Genomic DNA, 19082 nt, shown 5'->3' with positions numbered 1-19082 from the left:
TATGTTGGTACCTCTCCGTACTTAATTTGGGTGCAATAAAGAAATACCAAAACTATTTACCAAATACCAAAAATCTTAGTGAAATTTATACAAGCGTACGAAGTAGATTTATTTTTTTGTAGGCTCTTTTTCTTTTTTTTTTTTTTTTTTTTGTGTGGCATTACAACACAGACAGAACAGCTTCCTTTTCAATTACAGAAGAACAAAGACTGCTTTTGCAAAAGCGTTTATGAAATGGTCATCTCATTATAGGACTTAGTGTTAAGGTAAATATGTCTCTATGGAGAAAGGAATATTGTATATTAGAGTAAGGGAGATCAAATAAGACAGAGCTTTACAGTTTAAATATGAAATAGGATAGTTAAGGTTGCAGAAGCTCACAGATGACTCTGAATCACAATTGCTGCAGGGATCTCAGTTTGGTACCTACAACTCAACAGACTAGTTGTTTCATTATGAAAAAAAAACTTTTCAAAGCAGTGTAGGTGGCTCCCCCCCACTGGAGCAGACCATTTGTTTGCATTCTATTTGTTTATCTGATTAAATCATTCTGGTATTCATTTTAAACACTGTTATGTAAGTAACCTCTCTTGTCATTGCTCTGCAAAATAAGCCTTCTGCAGGTGGTCTGCGGAAGAACAAAGACATCTCTAAAAGATCTAAACATTCTGGAATAGATTTGAGACTGACAAAAAAGAAGGAAGCTGTAGGAAGCAGCATAAAGCAGGTATCTCCCAAACCAGAAGTTACAAAGAACTATCTAGCTTGGTCAGAAAATAGTAAAGGGAATGATTTTGAATTTCTTTACAGTGACCCGCAGTTTAAAAAATAAATAAATTTAAGAAACCAATTTATTGGGGGTGGAGGTGGGAGGAAGAGATGGCTAGAAAATAAATGGGCTAATCTATAATCAACATGAGGTAATTAATTATTAAGTCACATGCTGTTTATCAGCTACAAGTGGAAGGCTTCTGCATAATTTAAGTCTGCATTTTAAGCACTATCTTCTGCTTGACGTGCCTAATTTTCATGGACATATATCCTTATCTTTGCCCACTTTGAACAGACCTAGACTTTACATATTGACAAGCAGTTACATAATTACTTTCTAGAAGTACTATTTTGTATTCCCATTCATAGTTGTTCTACTCTCTTCCCCCAAAACAGCACCAGCGAGGCTCCTGTCAGTAGAAAAAGAGACAACACCATACAAAATAGAACTGGAAGCTCATGTAAAAGGAGACAGCATCATCATTCTTAAAAATATACAAACAAGAAATGTCTGAGACAGCATCAATGCCAGGCTGTGCTGTGAATTTGTGTATTTGGAGTCCACATTATATTCTCCGATTCTTTGTTCAGACCTAGCTGCAAAGATCCTCTATTTTACTTGGCCAGGTTGGAGTGTACATACAATTAGTTTACTGCTACTTTCAAACCTAAACAAGCCCAACGAGGCTTTTTGTTCACTTACTCTGGAGATTGTCAAGGGCATGTTGAAGTCCTTGCCCCCCTGCAGTCGGAAGCCCCATGGTCCAGGTCCATTCAGAGTCACGTTGTAAGCCATCCTGTACCTCCTTCACAAGGCACCAGGACACTGCAGAACAGAAGGATGGGGTAGAGTGATGGGGTGAAAAGACACAGTAAGAAGAGGGCAGAGTTTTATATAATGACAGCAATTTTCTTTCTGCCTTGCCTGTTCAGTCGTGCTGGGATATCACCTAAGAATAGATGGGAGCTATAATGCAGATGCTGATATCCCAGCTGAGTAGGGCCCATAAAAGGTTTGTAACCAGACACCTACTATGCAAAGACTTCATGACTCAGAGGTCTAATATAGCCCCCAGGGAGGGGGGGGACAGATCTTTCTAGGCTTCTCAAGACCCTCTTCATGTTCAGTTACTTCATGGGCAAAACACATTTGGAATAAAACATGCAAATAGAATCCCATGCTAAAATCCCAAACATACAAATCTCATTTCTAATCTATCAAACACTTACATAACCAGTTGTAATTTCTTACATACAAACACTTACATAACCAGTTGTAATTTTCATATATATATACACACCTTTCCATACACAGCAGAAATAAAACACCAAAACTGTGTATTTACCTTCTCTGACACTGATCTATTAAATTGAAATAAGTACCTACTACGCACATGACAAAAAAACTTCATAACTTCATTTTTGGCTCTTGCTTCCATAGCCTACACTTTCTCAAGGGACAATTAAAATGTATTCTCTTGGAATGCATATAGAAGTATGAGCTATTTCTAAGCAGCATTTAATTTCAATAGAATAAGCATAGTTTCATCACATACTTGTCATACTGTTTTGATACAAGTCTTCTAAAGGCATGACAATTAAGAATACAATTAACTAGCTGCTTCCTCAATTCACTCCATAAGTTTTCATGGTTTATATAGAATTTGTGTTCAGTGTTCCATAAAAAACGTTATAACCCTTATTTGGTAACACGGGATACATTTCTGCCTTAGACTGGGAATAACTAAAGCACAGAGAACAAGAGGGAAGGGGAGAAGCTGCTGGCAGAACTAAAAAGATAAACAGCTTCTGCTCTTAGGATAAAGCTATGAACTTTAAATAACACTCACCACTTTCAAGTCATTAACATGTGCAGGAGCTCCAGAAGCACTCAAGTGTATCTCTGCAGCACCCTTGCTTTCACCCTCACATTACAAAGAAATTCCCATTACGTTAAGGTGAAAAACAAGCACGGGCTCTCCTCTGATAATGAAAAAGACAACCAAAACCACACAATGCACTAGTGAGGGAGCTCCATTTGGTAGTGTGCCAGTCTGCCCATGCACCCATCTTAAAATGTCACAGAAAACTGATGGTGAAACTACAGAGAGCAAACATAATCATGGCCTCAGCCTTTATCTGTGAAGCTGATCAATAATTTTTCAAAACCACATACGTCTTAGTTTGTTTAGCATGCAGAGTGGCAGAAAAGCCATTTGTACAAGGAAATAATTATGCTCCACAGACTGTAGGCTATACCACATAACCACATTTTTTAGTCCAAGGTCCAAATCAAACCACAGAAATTCACATGGGTTTGACTCAGACAGTAGAACCGGTGCAAACCAAAACCATAGCAAGACACAGTTTCAAAGAAAAAAGGTTAAAGTCTCACAAATACTTATGGAACATGTTTACATGAACTACGTCTGTAAGCTATCTCTGTATGAGGCCAGAAACAGTGATGTTTGAATGATGACTTAGAGGGGGGAGAAAAAGGACTTTTTGCACTTTGAACCATGCCACTTGCAGCCTTTTCATTTATCCTGTAGGCCTCTTAATTCAGATACTGCTTTTTTTTTTCAATTATTATTATTATTTTTGAAAAGGTCACAGGCAGACACAAGAGAAATTTCCACTGCACTATTCCTCTCCTTTTTCTACGAATTCACTGTGTTTTTCTAGTGCCTTTTTTTGGCTCCATTTCAAAGGTTCAGAAAAATATAAGAAAAACATGAGTAAAACAAAGATGACAAGCCATCGTTTCACTAGTAAAGAAAGTGTTATAGAAAAAAAAAATATTAGAAGAGAGGTTACATTTATATGGACGATGAACTCCATGCATTCTACCTTCCTGTACTTAAATCTTCAGTCATTTGAAAAACAAAAACAAAAACCAACTAAAAAATGGCAAGAACTGTAACAGAATAAAACTGCACACACAGCAAGCTGAACAGACCTAAGCATTAAGAAACAGAAATGCTGCTTAATCAAACACTATGTGCTTCTATCCTACTTTGACATCCGCAACATGCCATGTGCTTATCAGTTTAGGACATGTGAAAGGGTTTGTGAGATCCTTCAGGCTGGGTTGGGTGCTATGTAACTAAAGTGGTAATCTCATTAGGGGCACTCACATTTGAATGACATGTTCAGCTGAGGACACTTGTTTCTACTGCCTTGGTTTCTGTCTGTGTCCACAGAAACATTCAGCGCAGCTTGTTACTTTTACAAAGAAAGTGCAGGGAATGTGCCTGCATCCTGGCCCACGTTGCCTTTCGACACAGCAGGACCTCTTTCATGTGTCCATGCAACCACTATCAGGTACACAGTTTTCTTTTTCCAGGCTTAAGTCCTTTCCTCCTGCTTTTGTTTCCCCTCTGCCAGCCCTCAGGAAGCTCCACATTTAATTATGGAGAACTGCAAACAGCAAAGAAGCTAGAGCTGCAGTCACAGCTTCACTTGAGGGGATGTTTAGCATTAGTCTTGTCTGCCTTTTATCCTGCTACAGGCAGATCAGAAAGCCAGTGATCCACCCAGGTGATTATTTCAATCCTGCCTTCTTTTCAGAGGTGAGACACACAGGTGAGCTCACCATGTCAAGTATCCAGAGCAAACACAGGGAACTGGACTGTTGCAGCAGGTACTGTGCCATCAAAGCTACCATCACAAACCTCCACAAAACCTTCTGGGAAACCTGAGGATGAAATGAACTGAGTATACATAGTAGACAACCCTCCTGCTTTCAGAAGCCTGTGGTGTTTGGATTAGGTTTTAGTTGCTTTACATAACCACCTATTAGACTGTTCCAAAAATCACTTTTTGTTTGCTCAAATAACAGCATTTTGTTTCTCTTGGGGTGCCTTCTTTCCTACATTCTCCAGCTATGTCAAAACCTGTGACGTGCGTATAGTTCCCTTCCTTCAGACAGGAGCTATGCTGAGTCAAATGAGGCCACTGGTGTGAGGAATGATATTTAAAGGTAAAAAACAACAACACACAACACAACATATTCCAGGAGCCAGGTGACATTTTCTCTTCAGATAGCAAAACAAAGATTTGTCCAGAGCTCACAAAGCCCCCCCAGAGTTGTCCCCAGGTGACTGATAGGAGCAGCTGTGAGGAAGCTGGATGGGTACCAGGCACCACAGGCCCGCGGTGCCAGCAAGCTCTGCGCGCAGAAGCATACTGCAACCTCCAGCAAATGCCGCAGAGCCTGGGCAGAGCCATCCCTCCAAAACGTCAGAGGCGTTACACTAGCGGAAACAATTCACATATGCTAGGAGACCATGTGGTATTACAGCGAAAAGACTTTAGGAAAGCTACAACTGCACGCTTGGGAGTGCATAGCCATCAAGTGAATGAAATAAAAACCACTAGAGTCAATGCTAAACTAAGATGAAAGGAAACAAGTCATGGAAATTCCAATTGTTCAAGTTGCTACCACTTTGTTAGGCTGGCTGCATTACTCATCATGTATTTTAGTTGCAATGGTAGATGTGCTCCTGGGAGAGCCTTGAATTACTGCTACTGCAGCAGCAAGGTTGTGTCATTCGTGTCATTTCAGAAGTAGATTGCTTGAAAGTTTATTTGTCTTCTGATCTGCAACAGAATGTGTGCTTTGGTGCACAGAAAGACACCTGCGAGGTCATGGTTGCTATAACCCTTTATCGTTTTCTTTGGGCAAGCAAAATACTTGAACTGCAGAGAAATGCTATCACTTCTTTGCTGATAAAAAGACCTTCACCAAGAAGGACCAGAAAAAAGGACAAAATAGCATGTATTTACTGTATATTGGCTAATCAGTACAAAAGAGTTCGATACAAATATATACAAATTCTACACGTCGTCAATGGAAAACATTTTTAACTCTTAATTCCTACCCTGACAATGTCAAACTGAATATAGAAGTAACTCCTGGGATCAATGGTTTTTTTTTTCAGCACAAGATCATTATTGCTTCCAAAGCAAAACTATTCTACAGTGCCAATGAGCTCATAGCCATCTCCCTTCCTTCACTGCTACAGCCTGAACTAAGTTCCATTACTCCTCCTTCTACTTCCACGTACAGTGTTGTTCACCCATTCAATCAAAATCCTTCTGCTCTGACAGAACTTCTTTCTGAGTTCCTCTGTCGAGTTGTTAAGTCTTGTAGTTTGTACTTTCTTCAGAAACTAAATTTTCTACCCTTGGCTTCAGCAAATTCTGCTTTGTTGTTATCTTTTTCACATGCCGGTTTCAGGTCCCAACAGAATATAGTATTCTTAGGGAGACAGCTAGAGCAGCATAATGGAACATTATCTCCCTTCTCTGTAACACAAAGCCTTCAGAAATGCAGCTCAAACCACTTTCTGTTTGGCCCTTTGCTGCTGCCCATATCACCTTACCAGCTCATTGAATTTGCAGTTTACTCTCACTTCCAGATCATTTGCCATTAATACTTTCACCATTACAGAGAAAAACAAACAAAAAAAAAAAAAACAAAAAAAAAACAGTATTTTTGATGTTAAATACTCTTTTTTACTCTGCTACAGCCTCCTTTTACTATGAAAAAAGAGTGAATATACACCATAGAGTAGCCAACCTTCATCTTTAGAAGATTTTATGACTTTTGAAACTATGTTAAACTGCAAACCACACCTGTGGAGAGGGGGAGAGAGACTAAGAAGCTGCTTTGGGAAGGGAGTAAGTCTCACCTGTCCAGACTATTTACTGCCACTTTCACCCCCATATTGCAAAAAGACTTCAGTGTGTGTTACAAACTTCTCGCCTTATCAGCATCTCAGTTATGTTTTTTAAATGCACCCACTACAGCATGTAATACTTCATGCTTCTGTGGCACTGACTTCACCAAGATACAAAGGATTTTGTTTGTTTGTTTGTTTTAAAGAGAAAGAATACCCAAACAACTGTTGTTTAGGTAAACGTTATACCAACTCCTTTTTACCTATGGAGCCAGAGTGCTGAGGTTACCAGCTTTAGGTCACTAATTGAACCAAGAGCAGCAACTGGATTAAAATGCAGCTCAGTTTCAAAGCAGGTACTTGAACCAGAAAAAAGGCTGCAACGTGCTTTGCTGTTTTGTTTTTATTCTTCTCGCCTGACTCCGGGCTGAAACCAGAAAAGCAACCCTGCAACGACTCTAATTTGTGCCATGCTGCAGGGAATCCTAATCAACAGTTTGGGCTTACTGAGAGAAAAGACCCAAGAAGAAGAAAAAAAAGAAAAAGAAAAAAAAAAGGAAAGAAAAGAAAAAAAGGAAAGAAAAAGAAAAAGAAAAAGGGCTGAAGAGAGGCTTCGTGCAGATCGCTGTCAGCTCCACAGGGCCATAGCCAGAGCTGACATCTATGTCACAGGGTTTCTATGAGCCTGGCTCGCTGCCAGCGAGCCGGAGACTGGGCACGGCACGCTGGGGGGGGCAGCACGGCTCAGAGGAGGCACCCCGCGCTGCCCCTGTGGGGTCGCCACCCCAGAGCCCCCTCCTCACGGCTCCCGGCACCGCCCCGGTGGGGCAGGGCCCCCCTCCGTGCCCGCCCACAGGTGCAGCGATGCAGGATTTCCTCTTCAGCGAAGAAGGCACCCCAAAGCTAGGTTTGCCCCAGATGTCTCACCTCCTTTCTGCCTCCCCAGCACAGCCTCCCCTGGGCAACACCTCCCACTACAGAAACTTTCCCTCCACGGGGAGAGTTTGAACAGCGGCAAGGGGCTGCCGCCCTATACCCTCCGCTCGCCAAAGGCGCTTTTCCTCTTGGGCCAGCACAAGCCCTCCCGTTTTCCACCCTGCGGCTGCGGCGGGCCCCTCGCCTTCCCTCAGCGCCACCCACCTGTCCCGGCCGTCGGAGCCGAGCTGGCGGGGCGCAACCGGTAACTCCAGGGGCCGACCGGGAGCCGCGGGCCCTCAGCGGGCGGCGCTTGCGGCCAGCGGGGCTGAGGGGAGCGGGGAAGGGCGGCGGCACCGCCCGCCCCCGAGAGCCCCGCAAGCGGCGGCCGCCCCCCGGAGCGTGCCCGGCGCCCCCCGGCCGGGCTGGGAGGAGCGTGAGGGGAGCCGCCGTGGGTGCGGGGACCGTTACTTTCCGTGCCGCTTCCTAGCGGCCGGCTGTGAACTGAGCTCGCCTCTTGGCGTGGTGGCAGAGCGGGAGAAGCGGCAGCGGGCTGTGGGGAGCCGAGCGCCGGGGCAGCAGGTACTCGCGGCCGGGGGGCGCCGCTGCCCGCAGGGAGGCGGCGAGGCACGAAATGGCGGCCGGGGGGTGGGGTGGGGGGGGGTGAGGGGGGGAGCGGGGGCGCCCCCGGCGGGGCTCGGCTGCAGCCTCCACCCGCCGGCCTCCTCCCCGCCGGATCACGTGGCAAATCGCTGCCTTCTCCGCTGTGCCGGAGTTTTATGTATTTATTTATTATTACTATCATTAATATTATTATTTTTTACTTGCCCGCTTTCCGTGTCCCGCAGCCCCTGTCAGAGAGCCCCGGGGCCGGTTTCACCCTCGGCCTCGTCAGCGGCTCCCTCCTCGTGTCAGCCCGCCCGGCTGAACGCGCGGGAGGCTGCGCCTGGCCGACAGCCGCCCTTTTCCGAGTTAAAAAATAAAATAAAATAAAATAAAATAAAATAAAATAAAATAAAATAAAATAAAATAAAATAAAATAAAATAAAAACAACAAAACCCTCCCCGAAGCCGACAGGCTGGCGCTGCCTCGCGGCCGGGCGTGGTTAGAGGCGCGTGCCCGCGGCGTAACGGCCCCTTCAGCACCAGGGACAGGCCCGGCGGGTCGCTGTGGGATCCCGAAGACAGTGCGTCAGAAAGAGCTTGGGATCTTTTCCCCTTCTGCCACAAGAGCTTCAGAACTTGATGAGCTGTTTAATTTTTCAGCGTTGAACAGCGCTTTTACCATGCTGCAAGCCTCCATCTTGTGCACGTTGCTACCATTGCACTGAGGGGCTTTGATTCCCTTTGGGAGGATTCAGTGGAAATAAATGAGGGCAGAACCTGATCTGACCTTCTGTGGCACTTCTGTGTACTCTGTGCTAGTTTCATCATATGCTGTGTGCATTTAAAACCCTCCACAGCCCCTCAGTAGCATGTTTAAGGGGTAGGAATTGTAATTGTCAGAGGAGTTTTGCAGTGGATCTGTGTTAACAAGTATCAGGATGAAAATACACACTTCGCTCTCCTTGGAGTTAGCCTTTGCTCTCTGCCATCCGTTGAAGTCCTCATTAAGTCTGCTGGCTTGTAGAAGCCCTCTTTAAACAACAAAAGCTGCAAAATCACAGGTAGTTCTCCTGCAGTTGAGCAAACCTGTTAAAGTAGCAGAAATGGTGACTTAGCTGGAAAACGTGGTACATACAGGGGGGACATTATTCTTATTTGATGATAAATAAAGTGATGATCTGTTAGATCATCTAAGGCACATATCTGAAGCTGTACAAGACCATTAACAACTTGGAATCTGCTCCCTGGAGAACACTGGCAAGGAAGACTGCAGGTTGGCCTGTTGTCCTGTCCTGACAAGAGGCTGATGGGTTCTGCTTCAGAATTTGGTTTTGTTTGAAACAAGGTTGAATCTGCTAGCTTGTGCATTGATAGTTAAATCACTCGAGGCCAGAGAAATTAAAACTATGGGAGCTCAACCTCTTCAGCAGTCTCTAAGGGAGCCTACAAACTGTTTGTTTCCCGACAGCTTGTGCTGGTCTTTCGGAGGGACAGAATCCCCTATCCTCTTTTTTCTAGGAGGCACTGGTCACAGTATTAAACTTTAATTTTAAACAATGTTTTACAAAAATGTTGCTGATCTACCAGTGGTCTTGGAATAGTTCTGTGAAACTCCTCCAGGATCACCAGTTGAAAACTAGAGACTGCTGGCAGGCCATCCTGTGCAGAAAAGCCTAGCTGCGCTCTGGAAAGTGACTTACTGAAGATTTAACTGTCCAGTCTTCTCTGACACTCAATGTGATTTACTTTTGACCCATGAGTTTTAGCCCAGCCTGGGCTATTTCCTTTCTTGGGAAATTCTGGTAGTTCTGCCAAGGGTTAATTATGGGTTTTCTCCAAATCTTTCTTCAAGTCTTTTGTCCATCCTTCTAATCGCAGTCTGGTCTCCCCAGCTGCTTCATTGGCTGTTCAGCCTCAGATCAGTCACAGAAGGATTGTTTTCCTCTTAAAATAAACAATATAAAAAAAATCCACACCTCACATATTTCATAAATTCCTGTAATGTGATTTCATACCTGATTATGGTTTGCCCAATTTAGTTGCACTAAGTGTGAACTGAAGGCACAACCATTGCAGATGGAGAAGTAAAAGAATGATTTCCCTCAGCAAGGCTAGCCTCCTCCACTACTGAGGGGTTCCTCGCCAGTGATGCTGTTAGGGAAATTAGCGAGTAAAGTAATACATTGCAGCACAAAGTATGGATGTGCTTTCTCCCAGGATAATGCTTTTGACATCTGATCTCTTTCCCTTGGCCACTGAAGGGGTTACAGTTCTGAGTGCAGAAGTAGTGGCAAGCCAGTGATGAGTGTGGCTTTCTGAGAGCTTTTGTTACTTTGATTGCAACCGATAACAAAATATTACCTTTAGTCTGATTTGCACTGTGTAGGTGTTATTTCTCTGTGGTGACTTTGATGTGGCTGTTGCAACAGAAGAGCTCACTTTCAGTAGAGCACAGGTCTGGGGTGCCTTTGCACTCCATCAGCTCCAGTAAGTGAAGCCTTTACATTTGTGACTGTGTTTGTTGCTTAGCACTGTCCTTTGTACACGCTGTGTAAGGGGGCTGGAGATTCAGTGGTCTGTTCCTTCCGTCAATAGTGACTAAAATCAATTGGCAAAACCCCCCATTTTCACTTCCCCTCTAATAAAAGCCTAGAGGAACTCCATTAAAGCAAACACTATAGGAACATCCAGTAACAGTCCAATTGATGTGGGATTATAGCTTAGATATTGGCGTTGGCAAAAAAGCTGCCAAAGGAATCTAGTATTTTGGGTCTTCACAGTTATTTTACTTAGCAGAAATTTTACAGAAGATCTTAGGGAAATGTACCAAGCATAGCTCAGATAAGAATCATCTTATTAGTGTGGCTCTACCTTGTAAGACAGAGATCTGTTGTTCCCATTTTCAGTCTTTTGCAAAGTTCCTTGTGCTGCCAACATAGAAGGGCAAACTCATTGCAACTCATCTTTGCTCCAAATGAGGTGGGTTTTTTGATTTTTGCCCAAAGCTAAAAAATAAGGCTGTCAATATGGTAACCTTCTTGGACTGTTCCTGTCATTTCTTTGAGCTGCATTAGTAGCATAACATGCCCAGCACAGGGTCAAAGCAGAGTTAGGCCAGGAGGTAATTCAAGATGGGCCATCAGCGGGAAGGACTCCAGCAGCGCAGCCTGACTCATAACCCAGGCTGTTTTCATGCTTGGGGCCAGTCCAGCCTCAGAATGCCTACACAGTATCTACAAATCTGGTGGTCCAATTTTAGACAGAAGAAGAGCTTGAATTCTCTTCAAGTTTAAATTCGGTCTGTTTTCAGTTTATCTAAGTAAATGTTGGCCTCTTAATTCTAGCTCACTGGTCATCTGTAAATACTCAGGTGTAAATGCACGCTCTCTGAAGGACAAGGTATTGTGAATGTCTTGCTGTCTGTTTCACTTGATACCTCTCTGCAACTTTCGGTTGCGGGCTGATTAATCCATCACTGCAATTTTCTTAAAACAGAAACTTCAGTCCTCTGTTTTGTTATGGAAAAAAGCTCACAGTTTGGACCCTTTACACAAAACCTTAAAAATATTGCAGCACTCCCAGAGTAAATGCTTTGCCTATTGAAAGATAAACTTGGGTACCATGGTAAATTGCATTGTCAGGGTTGCAGAGAGACTTCATGCCATACTCTCACTCAGTGCTGATTATCATTGGAGCTTACCACAAAGCAATGCCAGCTGAGTATCAGCCTTGTTCAGTGTGGTTACCTGGCGCCTTGATCTGATGATTTGTTCAGCTCATCCTAACTGTTTATTGAAACAATTCGAATTGTGGCCTCTGAAGACTAGGGTAAACTTAGCTGAGAAAGTTGAGCCAGTTGGCTCTTCCAAATAATGGAAGCACCACTCAAGCACCACTTTTCCTTGAAAACTAAAGAATTTGGAGGTAATTATTTACAAATAATTCTTTGGCCACTTCATAGTTGTGGGTGAAGATAATTTTAAAGATTTTATAATAATCTTGGCAGCCACTGGGGAATGACTGCAGGTATATGGGCGTTTCAAAGGGTAGCATCCCAGTGCCCCACCTTTCAACATCCCAGAGAAATTTTCCTGGCCCTTGAAGCATAAAGTATATTTGTTTAACACCAGTGCCTCAACAGGTACACCAGAGTAAACTATTGTTGGAGTAGTGTGCATATTAAAAATTAAATAGAACAAACTGGATTTAAACCTGAACACAAGTTTTCCTTTAGTACATGTGCATTTATGCTAGCACTCTGCTTTGCCTGCTACATAAACCTATACAAGAGATTTCTCTGCAAAACTAAGTATTTGTTACTCAGTGTTCATAGGAGCCTGTACTCAAATTCCCCAACAGAATACAGTGACAGAACAGCTTCACAGGAGGACTAAGGTATTTAGTAATGATGTAACCAAAGTCATCTCAGTTTTCATTTGCACATTCGTCCATTCCTTTCTTACTCCTTTCAGTCATACTGGGAGTAACGGAGGAACTGAACTCAAAGCATTCAGGGATAACAGGCCTAAACACATCACTGCTGCAGTAAATGAGGATTCACAGATTCCTAAGGACCTGGAATGACTGGTCCCCAGATTCCATGTTGCCAATCTTCTTAACCATTCTTGCATTTTTTCCTAATTTCCTGCTACATCTGTGGCATAGGGCTATAGTAGCACTAGCTTCTAACTCCCATGGTTCACATCGTTACTGTATGTATGGATTCACGATCTCTGGTTGTAAGAAGCACAGGCACTTGATGTATTAAACCCTTTGGCTTATCCAACAATGAGAGGTAGAGCTGCTCACACAATTTATGGATTGCCAAGATGTGGTGTAATACTTTTGGAAGAGTTACAGAGGCTTATGGCTAGATTAGAAGGGCAGGGTGAGGGAGTGTGCTGGCTGCCACAGGCCAATGTGATCCCTAATGAATGTGCTGCATGCTGGATTTTAAGTAGTAAGACAAATCAAACTGAATTAATTCAGAAAAGTTTAAAATGACAATGACATGCCATAAAGTTTTCTAAGAAAGGCAATTCAAAGGTTAGGTTATTGTACAACTTGCCAGAAAACCCTATGTTAGTGTTCCAGTTTCCATTGCAGAGCGAATGTTGCAATGAAATATGTGCTGTGATTTTTTTTTAAGAGATCTTGCAAATTGAGATTAAGTAAAATAATAACAGTCAAATTATAACTGAAGTCAAGTGATTCTGCTGGAGCCAGTGTTTCTTAGGTAGAACCAAGCCGCTACCTCTTGGAGGGAGGAAGCAAGGGAAGACAAGTGCCTATGAGTTAGTTTTATGTTGAAACAGAAACCTCATGGTGTCCTCTTGACTTGTCAAATCAACCGATACTTTGAGTGTAATTTGCACTGAGCATGTAATAGCTGAGACTGTTGCATTAATACTTATGCAAAGTATTTCAGTTGCTGATATTCCTTGCACAAGCAGGATCCTTTTTCAGATATCTCTTCACTCCTAAGAGGTCTAAAACTGGGGATGAAATACTACTATTGTGAAAATCTTAAGTAGGAAACTAATCATTAAGACACAAAGTGCTCAGTAGGGCATGTTGCTTTACTGCCATGGGACTTTTTGTTTTCTTTTGTTTTAACATTGTTAATTGGCAAATTTAGAGCTCGTTTGAGATCTCTGTGAAGTGCTTCAACTCTCAGAGAATCCTCCTTAAAAAGTGGGTGAGAAATTACATTTCTCTGGAACCTAGCTTCTATCAGGATCTACCCATAAGACTGAAGTATTATATAGTAAGTCCTTACTGGTGTTACCCTGTTCCTACCTGCATGGCTTTGCTGGTAAGGCCATGTGGACCTGGCCAGCTTTTAGCAAAAGAAATGCACTGATGTTACCTAAAGCCCAAATCCTATGTTTCCCAGAAATAGTTTCCAATGATGCTGGACAGTCAGCTGTATTGTTCTGAAAACTCCTGCAGTAATTTCATTTTTAAAATCTGTAATTCAGGCAGCTCAAGCTATTGCCATGTTCATGACCTGATCTAATAAGCAATTGCCTTTGTGCTGTGACCCAGTAAAAATGGAGCATGTTCGGCTGTGATGGGGATTCTTTCCATTTCAGGAGGCAGCATAATGAAAGGAAGCTGGCAGATACAGCTCTCTAACCCATGCTGTGGCCTCCTTAGCCCTTTCTCTGAAATCGCTATGGTCTGGGTCCTACACATGAGAAAACTCGAGGAGGTTTGAGTCAGTGAAAGAAGCAAGGGGAAATCTGACGCCAGATGGTAACTGTCGTGTTCCTTTTGGTGATAGTGGCCTACAATAGGAAAGAGGAGAAACATGTTTTATGCAAAGGTATTGTGCTTCATGATGCTTCAGGATTCTCTGTCTACTTTACAGCCACTTTATTTTGATAAATTGTGAATTATGTTTTCTTTTTTTTTTTGCTTCCTTTGTTCTTGGCCATCTTCTTAAGTAACAATTTGGGGTAAATCAGGAATTAAAATGGTTGTGATTTATTGAAATGGAGTTTCAGAGGATGTTTCATGGAGCTTTCATGTTTTTAATTCCTTCGGAAGAAATAAATGACCCCTGCAGTGTGCAAAGTGAACAGCTTTTACTGTTAAAACTGCATGATCCATTTCTTATCTGATTGAACATAATGATCCAGGACCTGAAAAATTGGTGTGTTAGGTTTTTTTTTTTTCTTTTTCAGATGAGAAATGATTTTCAGAAGTAATCTATCCAGTGATTGTGACCTACCACAGAGCTGACTAATGCTACTACCTCAACTTCGTCCTTCATAAGATTAATCACTCTTCTTACTTCGCTGAACAGCAGCAGAAAGTGAGTTTTAATTAGTGCATCTGGAAAACAGCACTTCAAATAAGATGTATCAATACACTAAAAGGGTTCTGACATGTGCTTCTGTTACTCAGAGACTTCAAGCAGCATCAAAAGGATTCATATTTTTAAATAACAGTTGAGGGATTATTATAAACCTGGATTCCATCTGGTTACATGCTAAGGTAGAAGCATCCATGTTTCCTTTAAAAGCCAGGAGGGGGCTGTATTTAATTAATGATGGTATTGGTGTCTGAGGACATTGGGAACTGCTTGGAAAGGGGTACTGTAAGTGTGAACTAGGGAGAACTAGAAGATGGTGACACTTCTGGGAGGCAAGACCCAGGAGGGTTTGAAGGCTGGGCTGCTCCAGGACTGTCCTTGGGGTGATGGATGAGGATCTTGGCCATCGTATCTGCCTGGTAAAAGGAGCAGAGATCTGGGCTTACAGGGTCTCCAGAGGTCAGGGTTACAAAGAGAGGTGAGGTGAGAAACAACTATTTCATGTCAGGCCCTTGAAGAGGGTAAGTGAAGGCCTGCCCTCTGGAGTAGCTAGCAAGGAGATGACTGGTCTCTGCTGGGACTGGGAAAAATGAAAAGAATCTCTAGGTGAGGACTGAGCTGAGCAGACTCTCTGTACCCGGTGCAACAGGATGAAGGTGAGTAGTGGTGTTGAGAAGGAGTTTCTAGATTCAGATCTGAAACCTATGGTTTAAAAAGAGAAAAATATCCTGGTTTGTTTTTAAACCTGCTTCTTATTTTTCCTCATTTTTAAATGGACTTTCATAATATGTCTAATATAAACAAATACAGGGAGAGGTATAACCTGAAATGTTCTGTTATATTGTATTCTTTACCTGTTCTTCAGTTGTGTGTTTACAACTATGACCAGTCTAATACATATTAATACTACTCAAAGTCTGATGGAGATCTAATTTTCTCAAAATCACAGCCCAGCACTGGGCAGATGCATTAGAATCCAGAGCTCTGTAATGATAGCCACGCTCTCCAGACACTGGAATTGCTGCTTAGAGTTCTTAGTAATATAATCCTATTTTTTCCTTCAATAACTTCCTTTTCCCACTGATATTTTTTGCCCATGAATAGAGCAGAAACCTTACCCATGAGGCATCAGTCCTCTTTCAAGGATCTCTCACTTAAAATTGTCCCCTGTAAATTAGGTGCTTCTCCCCATAGGTCTGTTTCAGTGCCTTCTCCACAGATAGTTTTTCTTTCAACTTATGTACAGTAGAGGAAAAACTTGATTCGGTGATTTGTAATACAGTTTCCTCAAGGGAATACATTATTATACATTGGGCTCTTCAAAGAATGTACTCAATTGCATAATACAGATTTTTATTAGTTATATTTTACCATTAAAGTGCTGATTCTACTTTACTCTTGTAACAAAGTAAAATATACCTGTAAGTGGTAACTGAAGTCAACTTGGTGAGTGTCTAAATTATTTCTGTTGAGTACCTCCTGCTGAGAAAATGAATTACTATGCATCCCTTATACACTCCAGTACAATCTCTGGCTTTCATCTGTAATTATTTCACAATTAATTCTTTAGACTTTTTGATAACCATGTAGTGAAAGATGAAAATGTGAACAGTTGAAGAAAGAAGTATTATTTCCAGTTGTGAATCTGGGAATGAACTGCAAAAGTAGAGAGTAGCCTCATGGTGATGAAGAGGATATTATCCCTATTTTACAGCTAGAAATACTGGCATATGAGATGATTAAGTGATTTGCCCAAGGTCACCCATAAAAGATGGGGAAAAAAACACAAAAAATAAAATCTTCAACGTCTGATTCTAGCTTTGCATTGTTGCAGGACTGTCCTTTCTCCTCTTTGTAAGAATTGGTTTTATCAAAGTGCTTACTTCTTGCTACATCAAATCACAGTTTGCGGCACAAGTTATCTGTCAGTATTAACCTTGGCTTTACAAAGTGTCAAACTTAGGAGACTTATTAATATACAGTTGCATGGAGTTAGCCGCAAATACTAAACTGGAAAAACATCAACAAAATCCAGAAACTTTTGGTACAGACCTAATGTACTTTTAACTCTCTCAGTTATGTATCCTGAGGGGTTGTGTAAATGTCTATGCATGTGATTAACTTCAGGCATATGAAAAAATTTGTTAAAAATCAATTATACCAGTCCAAAGTGCACATTTGAGCATGGATAGTACATTTTAAAGTACTAGGGCTTTTGAAGGAAGGGCTTTTACATTAGGTGTTTGGTCACTTTCTGTGTGAACCTTCAGGCATGGCACTTTGTGGCAGGGTACAGGTGTTCTGTTCTATCTTTCTAGTCAATGGAAAATATACGGTAATTGTAACTATGCCTCTAAGTGTCCCACAGCCTATTCAGGAAATGTCTTTCATGAAACTTTACATTGGAGCACTTGTGCTATCCAATCATGTAGTGTCAGATTTTTGTGGCTGTCTCTGAACTGTCTTGTACATGTGTGGTAGTTACAGTGAACGCTGAATAGTGAGGAAAATGAATAATGGCTTTGTATTTACTTTGTGGTTAAGGCATGCTTTGTGCAAGTTCCCTTGAGCAACTTTTTTTTTTTTTTAACATATATGTCATAGTAACATTCTTAGTGGCTGAACCTAATTATTCCTAACAAAATAAAATGCTGAAGCTCTGTGGTGTTACTGAGAACAGGTTCTTCTTTGCGGGGAGGAAGAAACAGATGTAAACTATTATAATGTAACATGCATTGTAACTGCACTATCATAATGTTTCCCATTACTAATGTAGGAGGTAACTATCTCCAGAATAAACTGTAATATAAGAAAATCACATACAACTCCATAAATGTAAGCACCAGACAGCAATGGACTAAGAGGCACACCATGAGCTTTTTTTCAGGTCATGCCTGCGTTAGATTGCTTGCTGAGACATTTTAACCTGAGCTGCAGCTCTCTCTGCTCTACAGCATATCTGAGGGTTGACTTAAGCTTGATAAAGTTAAAAAGCATTTCCACTAATTCTGCTTATTCTTCAAGTCACAGATAGCATCAGAAGGCCTAATTAGGCTTTTTTTTTTTTTTTTTTTTTGATGTGAATTTCTGTGCTTCATGACTGTGTGTGTATTCTAGTAGCTCAAATGAAAGTGGATATTAAAAATGTTCTCCAACATAACATCTCGTTGGCAAGGGTTGGTTACAACCTCACTGAAAGCAGTCAGAAATGTTTTTGGTACTGACTCTCAATACTGCTGTTTGTGTAAGCTTAAAAATTAAGGAGTGAGAAAAAGGTTGCTGTCAAGAGGGATAAAACCATTTCCATTTTTCCCAGCCACTGGTCCTACTGTTTACCCCCAGTTTCAGGTGAATCGTAAGAGTCAATGTCATGGCCAGAAAGTGTTTATAGGCAGTATGCCAACCAACTACCGTGAGACAAGTGATGTGGTCATGAGATCCTGACAACTCTGTAACCAGTGAGGTGATATCAGTGTTTGGAAAATGTACCAGCATTTTCCTCTGCTGACGTGACTCTTCCAGCATTTGCTTTGCTCTGTGAGCCAGGTACATAGAATTCCCGTGCTGTCTCTCCAGCAGAAACCAGCTGCTGGCAGGACTGCTGTAACCAAGCTAATGAAGGAGTACTTTTCTCAAAAGAAGAAAAGAGCTTTTTTTTTCTTTTATTTTCCTAGTGTTTGCACTTTATATTAGACTAATAAGGCTAGATTTGCTCTTGAAAAACTGCTGGCTTTATTAGGCTTACACTGCGCTGATCATCTACTCAGTCTACTGTCCTGATAAGGGATGTGTGAAGTTCGCAGTTGTCAGGATTTATAAGTTGTCCTATTTACAAGTTTGAAAATGAGCATTTAGGCTGCAAATTTGATGGGGCAATGAAGATACAGTAACCTTCCTTTTTGTTCTATATAAAATGCTTAGTGCATGGGACTGTAGCCCATGTCTAAGGTTGCTAGGCATGACACTACTCATCAGTTATTTCTCTGTTATAAGATTGCTTTTATATAAACCTATTTATAACGTGGGTCTTTTCACATTCCTATGACATTAACAACTGCAAAGCTACAAGCACAAGTGTTTAAACTGAGATACCTGTTGCTCAACAACTGAAATACCATAGACTGATACTAATGTTGCTTTGCAGATAAAGACCCTCTCTCTTTAGAGTCCTGTGGAAATAGTTGTTTCAGAAGCAGAGACATGCAGCTGCCCTGCCAGAGTTACTGAGATGCTAATATCTTTCCTTGAGGGATCAGAGAAGGATGAGGATTACACTGCAGCACTTC

The 19082-nt window shown here is 41.9% G+C and overlaps 1 protein-coding gene and 1 long non-coding RNA gene across 22 annotated transcripts in view; one reads left to right on the top strand and one right to left on the bottom strand.

The window, feature by feature from the left end:
- LDB3 (LIM domain binding 3) overlaps positions 1-7733 on the bottom strand; it is a 122039-nt gene extending 114306 nt beyond the window's left edge. For 6 of the 20 annotated variants that reach the window (XM_084525268.1, XM_084525284.1, XM_084525285.1 and 3 more), the window contains exon 1: positions 1475-1681. In XM_084525268.1, coding sequence (XP_084381394.1) covers positions 1475-1567 — 93 coding nt within the window. In that variant the 5' untranslated portion in view covers positions 1568-1681. The other 14 variants (XM_084525270.1, XM_084525271.1, XM_084525274.1 and 11 more) reach the window with 9 other exon arrangements.
- An 83-nt stretch (positions 7734-7816) lies between these two features.
- The window catches only part of LOC311439515, a 42170-nt gene continuing 30904 nt past the window's right edge, over positions 7817-19082 (top strand). The window contains exons 1-2 of one of the 2 annotated variants that reach the window (XR_014694774.1): positions 7817-7952; positions 14666-14796. This is a non-coding gene — a long non-coding RNA (uncharacterized lncRNA). Of the gene's footprint in view, positions 7953-14665; positions 14979-19082 lie in introns of both variants that reach the window. The other variant, XR_014694775.1, reaches the window with a different exon arrangement.

The sequence above is a fragment of the Aythya ferina genome (genome assembly GCF_964211825.1).
Source record: "Aythya ferina genome assembly, chromosome: 7".
Lineage (NCBI taxonomy): Eukaryota > Metazoa > Chordata > Aves > Anseriformes > Anatidae > Aythya > Aythya ferina.
This window is presented reverse-complemented; position numbering and strand designations above follow the sequence as displayed.